The 14412-nt window shown below is 44.7% G+C and overlaps 1 protein-coding gene across 4 annotated transcripts in view; it reads left to right on the forward strand.

The window, feature by feature from the left end:
* MTMR7 (myotubularin related protein 7) overlaps positions 1-14412 on the forward strand; it is a 38007-nt gene that overhangs the window by 16448 nt on the left and 7147 nt on the right. For all 4 annotated transcript variants that reach the window (XM_083755704.1, XM_083755703.1, XM_083755705.1 and 1 more), the window contains exons 5-12: positions 238-366; positions 1296-1430; positions 5182-5314; positions 8095-8204; positions 9797-9922; positions 10417-10466; positions 10985-11185; positions 13543-13674. In XM_083755704.1, coding sequence (XP_083611830.1) covers positions 238-366; positions 1296-1430; positions 5182-5314; positions 8095-8204; positions 9797-9922; positions 10417-10466; positions 10985-11185; positions 13543-13674 — 1016 coding nt within the window. The remainder of the gene's footprint in view (positions 1-237; positions 367-1295; positions 1431-5181; positions 5315-8094; positions 8205-9796; positions 9923-10416; positions 10467-10984; positions 11186-13542; positions 13675-14412) is intronic.

Genomic DNA, 14412 nt, shown 5'->3' on the forward strand with positions numbered 1-14412 from the left:
GAAAAACATCTAGGTCTTATCATATAAAGCACTCTTATTCAGGAAATATGGAATTTGTGTTTTATGTGAGATAGTGCAAGCTTTCAAACTTTGTTCAGTTATTTTTTGCTTGGCTTTTTCTTAAGCGTACGACTATTTGTGAGGTCCTTTGAAATTATCCTTGGGTGAGTTTTCCAGAAGATCATGCTATGTTCTGCTTCAAGAAACTCATCTTGATTTCCTTCTGCTTTTGGACAGGTCTGTGACTCTTACCCCACCGAAGTGTATGTGCCTAAATCAGCCACTGCCCACATCATTATGGGAAGCTCTAAATTCCGCAGCAGGAGGCGTTTCCCAGCACTTTCATATTACTACAAACAGAATAACGTAAGTGTGGGACTAAAGCTTTTCAATGATTTATTTCACTTGGACTGACTCTTCATTTTCTATTAGCTAAAAACCATGAGGGACAAATGATAATTGCATCAAGTAAACAAAGAAAAGGGATTTGAAATTTGGTTAAAATATATTGTTCATTAGAGTATTTTTGAGGTATGTGCGCGCTATGGTTCCTTTTGTTAACACTGTTAATTCTTTTTTTGTTTCTTTTTTCTTATTTTTCTTTTTCTATTTATTAAATAATGTCTGTCTGTGTGTTATGTCTGTTTGTCCGCACATAGAATAAAATAAAACAAAATAAAAAAGATAATTGCATCAAGCAGGGAGTTGGATTTGATCACCTGCAATGCCCCTTCCATCTCTATGCACCTTAATGAGCTTCTCACTTTGGGACACAAGCAAAAGTGCTGCCAGTCTCTCTTCCCTATTGGAGTGAGAAGCAATGGAGGCACTGGGGGGGAGGCATCACTTACGCACTTCTACAACCTCATATATTTGTAGTAACTGGAACGTAAGAGTCGGGAGATGCACAAGGAGAGAGTTCTTACAGAGCCTCTGGGGATATTACTGCCGAATCCTTTGCCTGGGTCTTGAATCATGGGTGGGAATTCAGTTGAGGTGCATAATAGGTGCTTCCTTGAAACCGGCAGATATGCTGGGGGAGGGAGAGAAGAAGAAAGCCTAGCTGAGGTTCATTTTTATTTATTTCATAAAACTTATATACCACTTGAGTGTAGAAAACCTCAAAGGGCTTTACAAAGCAGTTCTGTGCTTAACCCTGATATAGGCTACATTTTTACTTCTCAAGTGGCAAGCGTCTGGGGGGTTTGTTTTCCATTTCTAGATGGTAAATTCCCTTTGGCCGTGCTAAACGTGTTAACTTGAATATTTCTGTCTCTGTTTTTGTTTCCTCGCAGGCTTCCATATGCAGGAGTAGCCAGCCTCTCTCGGGCTTCAGTGCCCGATGCCTTGAAGACGAACAGATGCTTCAGTCGATCAGGAAGGCAAATCCAGGAAGTGATTTCATCTATGTTGTTGATACACGGCCAAAAGTGAGAAAATTTGTATTCTGTGGTGTATGTGCTTATTTTGTGGTGGCTAATGCCGATTACAGCCTGGCGCGTCTCAGAAGATCTACAATAGCATGCCTGTAGAAGTATGTCAGAGGTCATCTAAATGAGTTGGATAGCACTGGGTGGCCTTGAAGCGCCTTGTGAGCTTGCTGCTACAAATCTCAGAAGATGGAAATATGGTTTTACTTAGCTCTTTCGTTGTGAGTTTTGGAGTTAGAGGAACAGCAAACAAATAGTTCTAAGGCTATGCTTTATAAATTATGTGTTACTGAAACCGGGGGGGGGGGGCATTGGACCCAGAGGATGTTACATGTAGCTCCATGACCTGACTGGCAGAATCAGAGCCAGTGTGGTGTAGTGGTTAAGAGTGGTAGATTCGTAATCTGGGGAACTGAGTTCGCGTCTCCGCTCCTCCACATGCAGCTTCTGGGTGACCTTGGGCCAGTCACACTTCTCTGAAGTCTCTCAGCCCCACTCACCTCACAGAGTGTTTGTTATGGGGGAGGAAGGGAAAGGAGAATGTTAGCCACTTTGAGACTCCTTCGGGTAGTGATAAAGCGGGATATCAAATCCAAACTCTTCTTCTTCTTTTTCCCCTTAGAAGAATGGCCCAGCACTGAAGTATGCAAGCTTATTGTATGTGTGTTCTATCGCATGATTTGATTTCTTCTTCCATATTGCAAAATAAAGTACTTTTGAAGTAGAATGCTGTAGCATGTAGTCATGGGCATCACCAGATTGTTGAGCACTCCCAACTTCCCTGATCGGGGGGCGATTCAGCAAGATTTGCTTTCCATTGAAAGACCAGTGGATAGAGAGTAACTTGTGCAGCCAACTCCCCAACTCCAGATAATGCCAGGTAGGAAGTATCAGGTAGTACAATCAGACTCCCTCCCTCTCCTTTGCCAACTGCTTGTCTCAAACTTGATCACTACAGGTCAAGACAGCCAGACTTGCAGCAGAATAATTTTACAGCTGCCTGAGGCTATGAGTTTTCTACATTGTGCCATTACTTGACTGGTGGTCATTCTGTGCTGTCACGGAATGCTAGCAAACATTCTAACTTGGTTATGGGCAATTGCTGTAACACCAATGCTATAAATACAATAAGAGCCCTTGAATTTAACTATCATCGGGAAAGCCTTTCATACCTTCAATAGAATGCATTGGATTCTGGTGTAAATTTTGTCCCAGTTTACTTGCACTGCAGTCAGAACTGCAAATTTGCCACTGATTTCTCTTTTTTCAATGCATCTGAGATGCATCCTTATCTCTGATAGATTTGACAAAGTTAACATGGGAAGCAGAAGGGCCCAGGATGGAAGGGTCTCTTCTCTCTTTAACTTATGATAAAGTTTGTTATTTTGTCAGTAAGTTGAAAATTTTCTTCTGTGCTGTGCCTGCAAAATTATAAAATTTCCTGAGTTACCTCACTTTAAAAAAAGTGTTTATTACTAATTAACTCACCCTAGCAAATCAACACAGGCCATCAAAAATTCAACATCTGGGAGCGAATCAGCATATTTATGTAAATCCACTGCGGTACTGTAGAGATAGTGCCATCTTCTGGATATATTGTGATGTTAAAAGCAGACTTTGCTTCAACAGCACAGAAATAAATGTTAATGCAACTGGATAAGAAATAGCCATTGTATTTTATTTTCATGCTCTCCCCTTTTAAAGTGGCAACCATAATATATGGAGTGGGCATTACGTCACGAGGACTGGGTGGGTGCTGGGTACATAGGTGCTGAGAGAAAAGTGTAAATATTTTGTTGGTTGGAAAGGCCGTCATGATTATTTTGCTGCCAAAGAAGCAGCTGCTGTTTTAGTTTTCCGACGCCACTTGCATCGAAATAAACACCCATCAATATACGTTACAGCCAGTTCTCAGCATGCTATCGCATTCTAGCATGGGGGGCGGCAGATTGCAGCAGGCTTGATTTTCGCAATGGATGTGGCCACCAGAAAAAATGAGCGGGTGCAAATCTAGACACATATGTACTTAGAAGTAAGCCCGTTGAGTTCAATGGGGCTTACTTTCCAATTTGCATCCCAGTTGGGTCTCTCGATCACAGTCCAGATAAGTTTGGGATGGTAGTCCATACTGGAGCATAGGAATTTCCCTTCTAGTGAGTCAGGCTATTGGTCTTTCTAGCACAGTATTGTTGATGCTGTTTGCAGTGGCTCTTCAGGGTATCAAGGAGGGGGTCTTAACCAGCCCTGTCTGGATATGTCATGGATTGGAGCTGGAACCTTTTGTATGCAGAGTGTGTGCTCTGCCACTGAAAAGTTACGCTTAGGGACTATGAGAAGTGGGTACTTCTGTCCCAACACCAGGTGGTTTGGCCCTAACTGACAGGGATTGTGTGTGTGTGATTCAATTGTGTGCCTGTGTCAGGCTTTGGGGAATCAGATCCCTCCCCCAGTGGCAGCAAAGAAGCAGATAAAAAATGGAAGAGTTCTTACCAATTAGTTTATTCAATAATCACAGCGAGAGACAAAGGAATGTGGTCTCTCTCTAGAAATGGTGTTGCTAGTAAAGTCCCACCCTCGCTTCGTCTCCCCTATTCTATGTCAGTCCTGCGTCCGCTAATCTGAGCCTTCTGCTGCTGAGCTCTCTGTTCTACTACGTTCAATGCCTGTCTGGTTCTGGGAGAAAGGGGGGGGGTCAGGATTACTTTCCAAGGACACTGAGTCTGTCAGCTATCTCTCCCCTGGTTGTGCTTCTTCTTCCTGCTGTTCCTCTTCCAATATTTCCCAGCTTCTGTCCTATGCAGCCTCTGAATTATGCCCTTCTGCAAACCACTGATCTAAATCTATACTGTCCTCCTGTTCTCGGGAAGGTTCAGGAGAAGGGGGGGGGGCACCATTCCTCCTCAGTCTAGCCCAGGGGTCAGCAAACCTTTTCAGCAGGGGGCCGGTCCACTGTCCCTCAGACCTTGTGGGGGGCAGGACTATATATATATTTTTTTGGGGGGGGTGAATGAATTCCTATACCCCACAAATAACCCAGAGATGCATTTTAAATAAAAGGGCACATTCTACTCATGTAAAAACACGCTGAATCCTCAACCATCCACGGGCTGGATTGAGAAGGCGATTGGCCCAGATCCGGCCCCTGGGCCTTAGTTTACCTACTCATGGTCTGGCCCCTGACAGCCTGTAGGCAGAGGACCCCAGGTATCCTTGCAAAATTTGATTGCTCCAAAGTGTTGCCACCCCAAATTGCACTGCGGGTTGTAATGACAATTGAGAACCATTTCTGACACAGTAGTTAGGGTGTATGATTTAGTCTGCAGAGCACTGAGCTCACATCCCCGCTCTGCCACCAAGCTCACTGGGGAACCATGGGCAAGTCAGTAGCTCTCAGCCTAACCTACCTTCCAGGGTCATTGTGCAGATAAAACAGAGAGTGTGTGTCTTGATTAGCACTCGGAGTAAGGTTGGAATAAAGACCTGAGGGCTGAAAAATATAAAAGCCTCTTAGTTCTTGCAGCTCAAACGTCAAAGAAAGCTCCAATTTTATTCTGATCCCTCCCCCCCCCCCTGTGCAAATAGGTTTAAAAGGTGGCCTTTTGTAATTAGATATGCAGTGGAGTGAAATACTCCTGTAAGTGTTCTTGCTTTTGTATATTCTGCATGCTGTTCCTTTGTCATGTAGCAAAATGAGCACCATCTCCTCTGCAGCTCGATGTTTTCCCTTTCTTTTCTTACTCCCCCTCTGCAGCTCAATGCAATGGCAAACAGAGCAGCTGGGAAAGGATATGAGAATGAAGACAACTACTCCAACATCAAGTTTCAGTTCATAGGTATTGAGAACATCCATGTCATGAGGAGCAGTCTCCAAAAAATGCTGGAAGGTAAACTTTGTGGTTTTCCCCCTCATCTGTGCTTTTGCCTTGTGCCCTCTCCCATCTTTCACATGTGCTTTTCGGTGCAGCGAGATCCTGAGGGGAGAGGGTTAAAAATCATCAGTCATCTGCTGTGTGTACATCTGTGTTTCAGCAATAAATATTGAAAATGTGGACTTTGCCCTGTCCCCAGTGTGGTCCCAGTAGACATGGTGGTAACCTCAGAGAGCCCCCTGGCATCTGCTGAGAGCCCTGCCACTGCCCCTTTACATTATTATTATTATTATTATTATTATTATTATTATTATTATTATTATTATTAATTTACTTGGAGGAAGCCTATTTTTATTGGAGGGCATTGCCTTCTTTTTTGTTTCTTTGCTTGAAGGGTTTTGGTGTTTTTTGTGGAGAGCATCACCAGTTTTTCTTCTGTGAAATGGGCATTTTGTAATGCCCGTGACAGTTCTATAGATTTCAAAATGTGCTCCTTGGCCCAAAGCGGCTGGGGACTTCTGCTCTACCTGAGCACGTCTGCCCTCTGCTCCAAAACGACAAAATTTCCTGGATTCATACCTGAATGAAATGAGCTGTGCATACTTGTGCTTTATACGATATCAGAAAGCGTAGTGTAAAGAGAGCTGTTGTTTGCAGAATACTAAAATTTGGGTGTGGGCATTTCCATTAAACAAGTCACTCTGTTGCACATCAAAACCGTATATTTAAAGCACATGGCTCCCCCTCCCCAAGAATCATGGGAACTGTAGTTTACGCCTCACAGAGTTACAGCCCCTGCACCTCTAATAAACTACAGTTCCCAGAATTCTTTGAGGGAAGCAATGTGACATATTTCTCAGGCTCACCTATCTCGCAGGCTTATTGTGAGGGTGAAATGAGATTAATCCACATATGCTATTCTCAGCCTTTTGGAGTAAGGGCAGGATACAAATATGAGAACCGTAGACTTGTAGAGTTGGAAGGGACCACGAGGGGTCATCTAGTCCAACCCCCTGCAGTGCAGGAACCTTTTGTCCAATTTCGAACCCACGACCCTAAGGTTAAGGGTCTCATGCTCTACTGGCTGAGTCACCTCGGTTCTGTTATGCTTCCTGATTAAGTAAATTAAAACATCGGACCAGTCATAACCTCTTTCTCTAGTGTTCATAGTTAGCAGGGTTGCATTCCTCACCAGCCACCAACTTTCCCTGTTCGAAAGAGAAATAAGGTCATCTTGTGAGTTGCTGAGCTTGCCAGATATTTGAGTCACACACAAACACACCCACCCACTGAGGGTTGTCTCCTGTGCTTAGGGCCAGATCTGTCCCAGATTCTCCTCTTTGCAGACCCTTTTTATAAATTAATGCTTTTTGGTGCGCATATGAAGGTGCCAGTGCAATCTAATGGAGCTTTTGCTTAGTTATTTAATTCCTCACAGTTGAACTCCACATCAGCGGGAGTTCTCTTGATGTCTGTATTGTTGCAGGCCTATAATTTAGGACTTTATGGACTTTGCTCAGTAAAGTGGAGAGCAAATATTGATTCTGATATGGGAGGAAGGCTCTATTTTGACTTTATCCTGCACTTTGCAAACAAGAGGCAGCCATCTCAGTTTAAATCCAGCCACTAATTGCTTGTGCTCCCATCTGCATGGATACATAAATCATTGGACAGGTTTCTTGCTGTCAGCAGTGGGCCATCAGGAGTTCTGTGAGATGCATTTTTTAAAATGGCCTTATGTGATAGATCACTGGATGGAAGGTTAGCTGAAAGGACTCTGGGTTAAGTAAGGGCATATGTGTCCAAGCATCAAATTTACAGGTACCTGCAGAATATTTGCTCATCCGGCCAGGAATTTCTACTCTAGGAATAGCCAATATGGCATCCTCCAGATGTTGATGGACTCCAACCCTCAGCCAACATAGGTAATGGTCAGGGATGATGGGAGTCGGGAGTCCAACAGAATCTTCAGAGGACCACATTGGCTACTCTTGGCCTATTCCAACCAGGTGTGGCCCTTCAGGGCCTTGGGCCCTTTCACATCAAATTACATCACTCCTGATCCTTTAGCTGCAGATAGCTGGGATTAAATTTGGGAGCTTAATCCTATGAGACAGATCTGGCCTTAAACTTAGGTGCTCTGCAACTTGGTTATCGTTTCTTCAGTCCTTCAAGCTACCGTTCTCCTGGCATTCTCTTTGGCTTTAGTTGAATTGCTTTAGGGTCTCTAAAGGTAACGGGACCCCTGACCATTAGGTCCAGTCGCGGATGACTCTGGGGTTGGGCGCTCATCTCACTTTACTGGCCGTGGGAGCCGGTGTACAGCTTCTGGGTCATGTGGCCAGCATGACTAAGCCGCTTCTGGCGAACCAGAGCAGCGCACGGAAACGCTGTTTACCTTCCTTGCACTTCGTGTTTTTGAACTGCTAGGTTGGCAGGAGCAGGGACTGAGCAACGGGAGCTCACCCCGTCGTGGGGATTCGAACCGCCGACGTTCTGATTGGCAAGGCCTAGGCTCTGTGGTTTAACCCACAGTGCCACCCGCGTCCCAGGGTCTCTAGCTTCTAGCTTATGATATGTATGATGCTATTCATTACAATGGCTTTACAGTGGTCCCTTCCAACTCTACAACTCTAGGATTTTATGTATTTTGTGGTTTTTATGTTGCAATTTTATGTTGCCAGGGGATCAGCAGATGAAGGGCGGCATACAAATTTAAAAACATTAATAATGATGACAATAATGTAAAACTGGCTATAAACAGAGTTCTTTACTGAAGCTGGTGTATTTTGCAGTTTGCGAGCTGAGATCTCCTTCGATGAGTGACTTCCTCTGGGGTTTAGAGAACTCAGGCTGGCTAAAGCATATCAAAGCCATCATGGATGCTGGCATCTTTATTGCTAAGGTGCAGTATGTACTTTTTAGAAAGAAATTGGGATAGTGCTGATTCAGGAGACCTGATTTTATGCTGTTGACTTGCTGCTGCCATCAGGGATTTATTATGTAAGAAATGTATGTGGCCCAAATGAGGCTAGGGAGGTAGACGGTGTTGCTCTGTAACAAACAGGTACCATGTTCCTGAAACAGATTGTGTCGTGGGCCCCTGTAGTCCACTCTGTCCTGCCCAAGTTACCATTACCTGTCCTGTGTACCTGTGGCTGTTGACACCACACTCCCAACAACCAGGGAACATAGAACAGGGGTTGCCAACCTTTTTGGACCGGTGGCCATATCTCACATTTTGAGAGCATTCTGGAGGCATCAGTCACAGAATGGCTGCCACGAGCAATGTGGTACAACACAAAATTAAGAGAGATGGTTGCCTGCAACAACTTTATGCTTTCCATGGGAAGTCCGCTATGTCCTGCTGGTCCTGATTGCGGAGATCACACTATATTGACAGACACACTGATGCTCTTGCTGTTTAATATCAACAGGGAGCATTTTTCAGTACTAGAAAAAATATATATAAGGTAGCCACACCACCCTCACTCTCATTTCACAGAAATTGCTTAGAAGGTACCCGCACATTTTGTTCCATAACTTTCTTTCTAGATGAGCCAGAGACCTTTTTAAAAAAATAATAATGAAATAGTCTGGGACACCTGCCCAAAGGCACCAGTGAAAGTCTTTGTGGACAGCATGTCAACCCCTGACACAGGATCAATGAGCTGATTTGAACATCTTGACAAGCTGGGTGTGACCCCTAAAGCTGACAGAAGCAAAATATGACAAGATATATAATTGCTGTCCACCATCTGCCAAGATCTGCCCAATGCATTATGTTGACTTGTAGAGTCCTTTGTTTGGTAACACTGGAACATAAGAAGCTGCCTGAGACGGAGTCAGATGACTGGTCCATCTAGCTAAGTTTTGCTTACACCAGGGATGGGAAACTCGTGCCCCTCCAAATTCTGCTAGACTGCAACTTTCATTGTCCCTGACCAGTGGACGTGCCAACAAGGACTGATAGGAGTTGGAGTCCAACAACGTATGGAAGGTCACAGATTCCTCACCTCTGGTCTCTGCTGGTCTGCACCCCTGGTCTATGCTGCACAGTGGTACCTCGGGTTACATACGCTTCAGGTTACATACGCTTCAGGTTACAGACTCCACTAACCCAGAAATAGTGCTTCAGGTTAAGAACTTTGCTTCAGGATGAGAACAGAAATCGTGCTCTGGCGGCGTGGCGGCAGCAGGAGGCCCAATTAGCTAAAGTGGTGCTTCAGGTTAAGAACAGTTTCAGGTTAAGAACGGATCTCTGGAACGAATTAAGTACTTAACCCGAGGTACCATTGTACAGGCACATGTTTCAGACAGGGGTCTTTACAAGCAATACCTAGGGATGCTGGGAAACTGTAGCTGGAAACTTTGCAAATCCAAGCAAGTTCTTTGAGTTGGCTGCACCAGTTTGACGTACTTCACACAAATGATGGAAATGTTATCTTTCTGCAATTTATTGGCTATAAATCTCTGCAATGTTCCTCTGTATTTTAGGCTGTTGCTGAAGAAGGAGTGAGCGTTCTTGTTCACTGTTCTGACGGATGGGACCGGACAGCTCAGGTTTGCTCTGTAGCAAGCCTTCTTCTAGATCCATATTACAGAACTATGAAAGGGTTTATGGTAAGCATGCTTGCTTTTGCAGAAAAAGGGGGACTTGTAACAAGCTATGTGCTCTGTAGTTACTTGGCTTAGTATAGCAGAGGCTTCCTTAACACTAAAAGTATTTTAAAGCTACTTTTAAGTATCTAGTGGTTTGGTTTTATGCGCTTTTGTGAGAGCAAGTGTAGCATAGGAGCAATGAAAGCTCCCTTATGCTGCGTCAACCATTTGACCATTCGCTCAGGATTGTCTATGCTGAAAGCTCATCCACACTTGGCTCTTGCCTAAAAAGCACGGGTCTCACCTCTTTTCTACTTTCCCCATTGGATGTTGCTGAACTACAACTCCCATCATCCTTGGCCACTGGTCATGCTGGCTGGGGCTGATGATAGTTGGAGTCTGAAAACAGGTATCCCACCCCTGCCTTAGACTTACAGTGAAGATAATTTTCTGCTTTCTTAAAAATGCATGTGAGCTTCTTTGCATGCTACTTATACATACCTCTCTTATTCTAGGTATTAATTGACAAAGACTGGGTTTCCTTTGGCCATAAATTTAATCACAGGTAAGTGTGGTTTGCTGTGTGTAGATTTCATGAGGCTACAGCCAATGAAATGTGTTGCTACCATCGGATAGCAAATGAACAACACTTTCTAAATAATACCTATAGCTGCCCCTTTGAGCTATGAGCTAAATCTTCCATAACTATCATGTTGTATGAGGCAGCCAATCTTTGACTGAGGGACAGCAGTGGTTGTGCAATGTTTCAAACTATGGTGTTGTAGTAGTAATTCAAGATAACCAGGTCACTGCCTTGTGTATGACTATGTAAGCAAACTATTTTTGATTGTATGCAAATAAATTGAGATGTTAGCTATTCAGGCTTGGGCTGACTCTCATGCCTCAGCCAAGGCAAACTTCAGACTTGGTTCTGAAGTGCTAGGAATGGCACCAAAGTAATCTTTTTCTTTTAAAAAAATATTTAAATTGAAGTTTAGGACTGGGCTTGCAATGGTGCAGGGTGTCATTCATTTAAAAGGATCATTTGCTATGAATTAACTTTTCATTTTGGGATTGTTTTAGGTATGGCAATTTAGATGGAGACCCAAAGGAGATCTCTCCAGTTATTGATCAGTTCATCGAGTGTGTTTGGCAGCTTATGGAACAATTTCCTTGTGCCTTTGAATTCAACGAAAGGTTCCTAATCCACATACAGCATCACATCTGTTCATGCCAGTTTGGGAACTTCCTGTGCAACTGTCAGAAGGAAAGGCGAGAACTGAAGTAAGGCATGCTTGCCACTTAAATGATATGTATGCACAGTAGGCCATTCACTCCTTGAGAGCTGTATTTCATTTAGATGAATGGGGGACTGGAAAGGGCAGACTTGCCCATGAAAATCTTTTGCCCTCCACTTCCTAGTTCTACAAGTTATATTAGGTTTCCCACCCTAGTTAACTCCATTATCTTTTGGACTACAGCTCCTATCAGCCCCAGTCTGCACAGCCAGTGATCAAGGATGGAAGTCTGATAACATGGCTTTTTTGAGAACAGAAAGGACCTGTGTTTTGCCATGACTTGGACTTCAAACGTCTCAAGCTTGCTACAGTCCTAGGCCTGTTGAACTGCTGTGGCTTACCTCCAGTGATGTTGGAGTCCTGCTCCCATCCACCCCTGCCAGCCTGGCTAATAGGAATTGAAGGGACACAGGTTTCCCACCCCTGCTATATCACTTTTATTCATTGGCTTTGATTTGGAGTTGAATGTACCGTCTAGCCTAGGGGTGAGCAACATTTTTCAACTCAAGGGCTTCATTCCCTTGGGTCAGGGACTGGCTGGACACTGACGAATGGGCACCGGCAGAAGGGGGTTGGAGACTGACGTGGAAGAAAGGAACCTGTAACAGCCAGGAGGCAAGAGTCAGAGGCAGGAGAATCTGCAGGTTTGGAGAGTGAATGCCAGGTGCAGGGGAGGAAGAGAGAGGTCAGGCTGGTGTAGAGTCAAGGGCTTCAACACCCACTCCTCCTGCCCCCTTCAGTCCTGCTCCACTGATTCCAAGGACCAGAAGAGGATTGAAGAGGGAGGAGCAGAAGGTTACACACAGGCAGAGTCTTCGCCTGCTTGTGTGTAGCTCGGATAGGGGAGATACTGTTATGGCTTGTGTATGCTCTTCGCAATAAGCACCTCTGCTCACTCAGAGATATTTACAGTGTGGGTTAAACCACAGAGCCTAGGACTTGCCTATCAGAAGGTCGCAAGTAGATAAATAGGTACCACTCTGGTGGGAAGCTAAACGGCGTTTCCATGCACAGCTCTGGTTCGCCAGAAGCAGCTTAGTCATGCTGGCCACATGACCCGGAAGCTGTACGCCGGCTCCCACGGCCAATAAAGCGAGATGAGCACCGTAACCCCAGAGTTGGCCACGACTGGACCTAATGGTCAGGGGTCCCTTTACCTTTATTTTACATATGTTCAAGCAGCACATTACAATCATGCATCTGAATCATCCGGTTCAGATTCGGGGAGTGGCCTTTGCCTGCTTCTCCTCCAACAGAAAATGCGGGGAAGTTTCATGTGACGTCTCTCCCCCCTCCTCTTTAACTCTCTCCTCTCCTGGGCAGACGGAACAGGCACAGCCTCACTGTCTGTGCCTGAACTTCCTGTGTGGTGCTGGAGCTTTGCTTCAGCATTGGAGAGCCTTTCCGCCTCCTGGCTCTCCCCCTCTTCCCCATCTGACACTTCCTGTCTATCTCCCTCTGACTGTTCCCGCTCCTAAATGGCATTCTCTGGCAGTCCCATGACAGACACGTAAGCCAGGTTCAAGGGAGGGGCCTCTCCGTTGCGGCAACTGCCTCATCGGGTGCACACCTAGGTGTAGCTGAGAGAAGTAGGACTGATGGTCCCGCCTTTTCCTAACTTGTAAGTGCACTTTTGGCAACATCATTGTTTCCCAAACTTGGGTGTCCAGCTGTTTTTGGACTACAAATCCCACCATCCCTAGCTAGCAAGACCGGTGGTCAGGGATGATGGGAATTGTAGTCCAAAAGCAGCTGTTGACCCACGTTTGGGAAACACTTGAGTTAATTCCTAACTGTGGACATTCCTTGCCTGACAGCGCCTTGACACATCATGTAGGAAAGCTTACTCTGTATTCAAGAAGTGAGCAGGCCCAGGACAAAAAATGGACTGAACAACAGGTGCAGCTTTGTGCGGTAGGCTGCATGTCAGCCATGCAAAAGGTAGCAGCTTCTATGTGAAAAACATGTGCGCATGCGTCCCCCCCACCCCACCCTTTTCACTCAAGTAAGCAAGAAGCCAGATCATAGGCCAAGGACACATTCAATCCAGACAGATGCACTCGAGGGCCATTGAAGACTGCAGCCTGGGAAAGGAATGTGCCTTGGAGAGGGTTCAAAGGGCTGGGAAGTGAGGCTTAGTGGGCCATTTTTCGCCCCAGGGATTGAGGTTCTCCACCCCTCCTCTCCATTCGGAATAGGGAAGCTTGAATCAAAGAATACCCAGTCCAGAGCGTTTGAATTCTAGCCTTCTTAACTAAACACCTGCTCTCTTAACCTACTTCCACCAGCGTATTTTGGCTTGGGCTTCTATTCATGGGACTTGTCTTTCAAATCAACTCACAGGATTCAAGAGCGGACTTACTCACTTTGGGCTCACTTGTGGAAGAATCGGGCAGATTATGTGAATCCGCTGTACAGGGAAGACCATAATCGGACCCTGCACCCACAGTCCGCACCCTGCCATATTATCTACAAGTAAGTGACAATCTTGCCACTGGGTCTTCTCTTAACGGAAAACGTTAGGAGAAAATGCTGCTGTTCATTTCCCAGGTTTCATTCCCAGGTGTATGAATAATGTGATAATGTTCCATTTAGGAGACATAAAAGCCATGTGGAGTTTCTTGCTAAATAGACTCTTCACTTGTATCGCTGGATTATTTCCAGAAATAATGTCAATGCCCAGTCCTGAAATAAATTTGTATTAGGATATCTGTTCTAAGAGCACCTGTTCCCATCAGCACCCATGTTGGGCATGGAAGCAAGGCATCCACCTTGCTTATGTGGCAGATATCCTGTGGTTTGATTTCTAACATCTTTCAGCAAATATCATCCTTACGTTATATTGAATATATATATCGTCATCATCATCTTCTCTCTTTCTCTCTCTCTCTCACCTGTATATACAACCCTGTATAAGGAAGCTTTTTGAGGTTTAATGTTTTACTATGTTTTTATAAATGTTGGAAGCTGCCCAGAGTGGCTGGTCCAGCCCAGTCAGATAGCCGGGGCACAAACAAACAAACAAACAAACTAATTAATTAATTAATAATAATAATTGAAGTTCTCACTTTTAAAGTCAAATGTGCCTGTATAGGACTTCCTTCCCAAATGGCCACTTACATATATTCCTAGATTTCTTGCTCATTTTCGTTTTTCTAGCTCCCCCCCACTCCCAAAGCTAGAGTTTTTATATATTTTCTATGATCCTGTGGA

Source organism: Podarcis gaigeae, assembly GCF_964106915.1.
Source record: "Podarcis gaigeae genome assembly, chromosome: 9".
Taxonomy (NCBI): Eukaryota; Metazoa; Chordata; class Lepidosauria; order Squamata; family Lacertidae; genus Podarcis; species Podarcis gaigeae.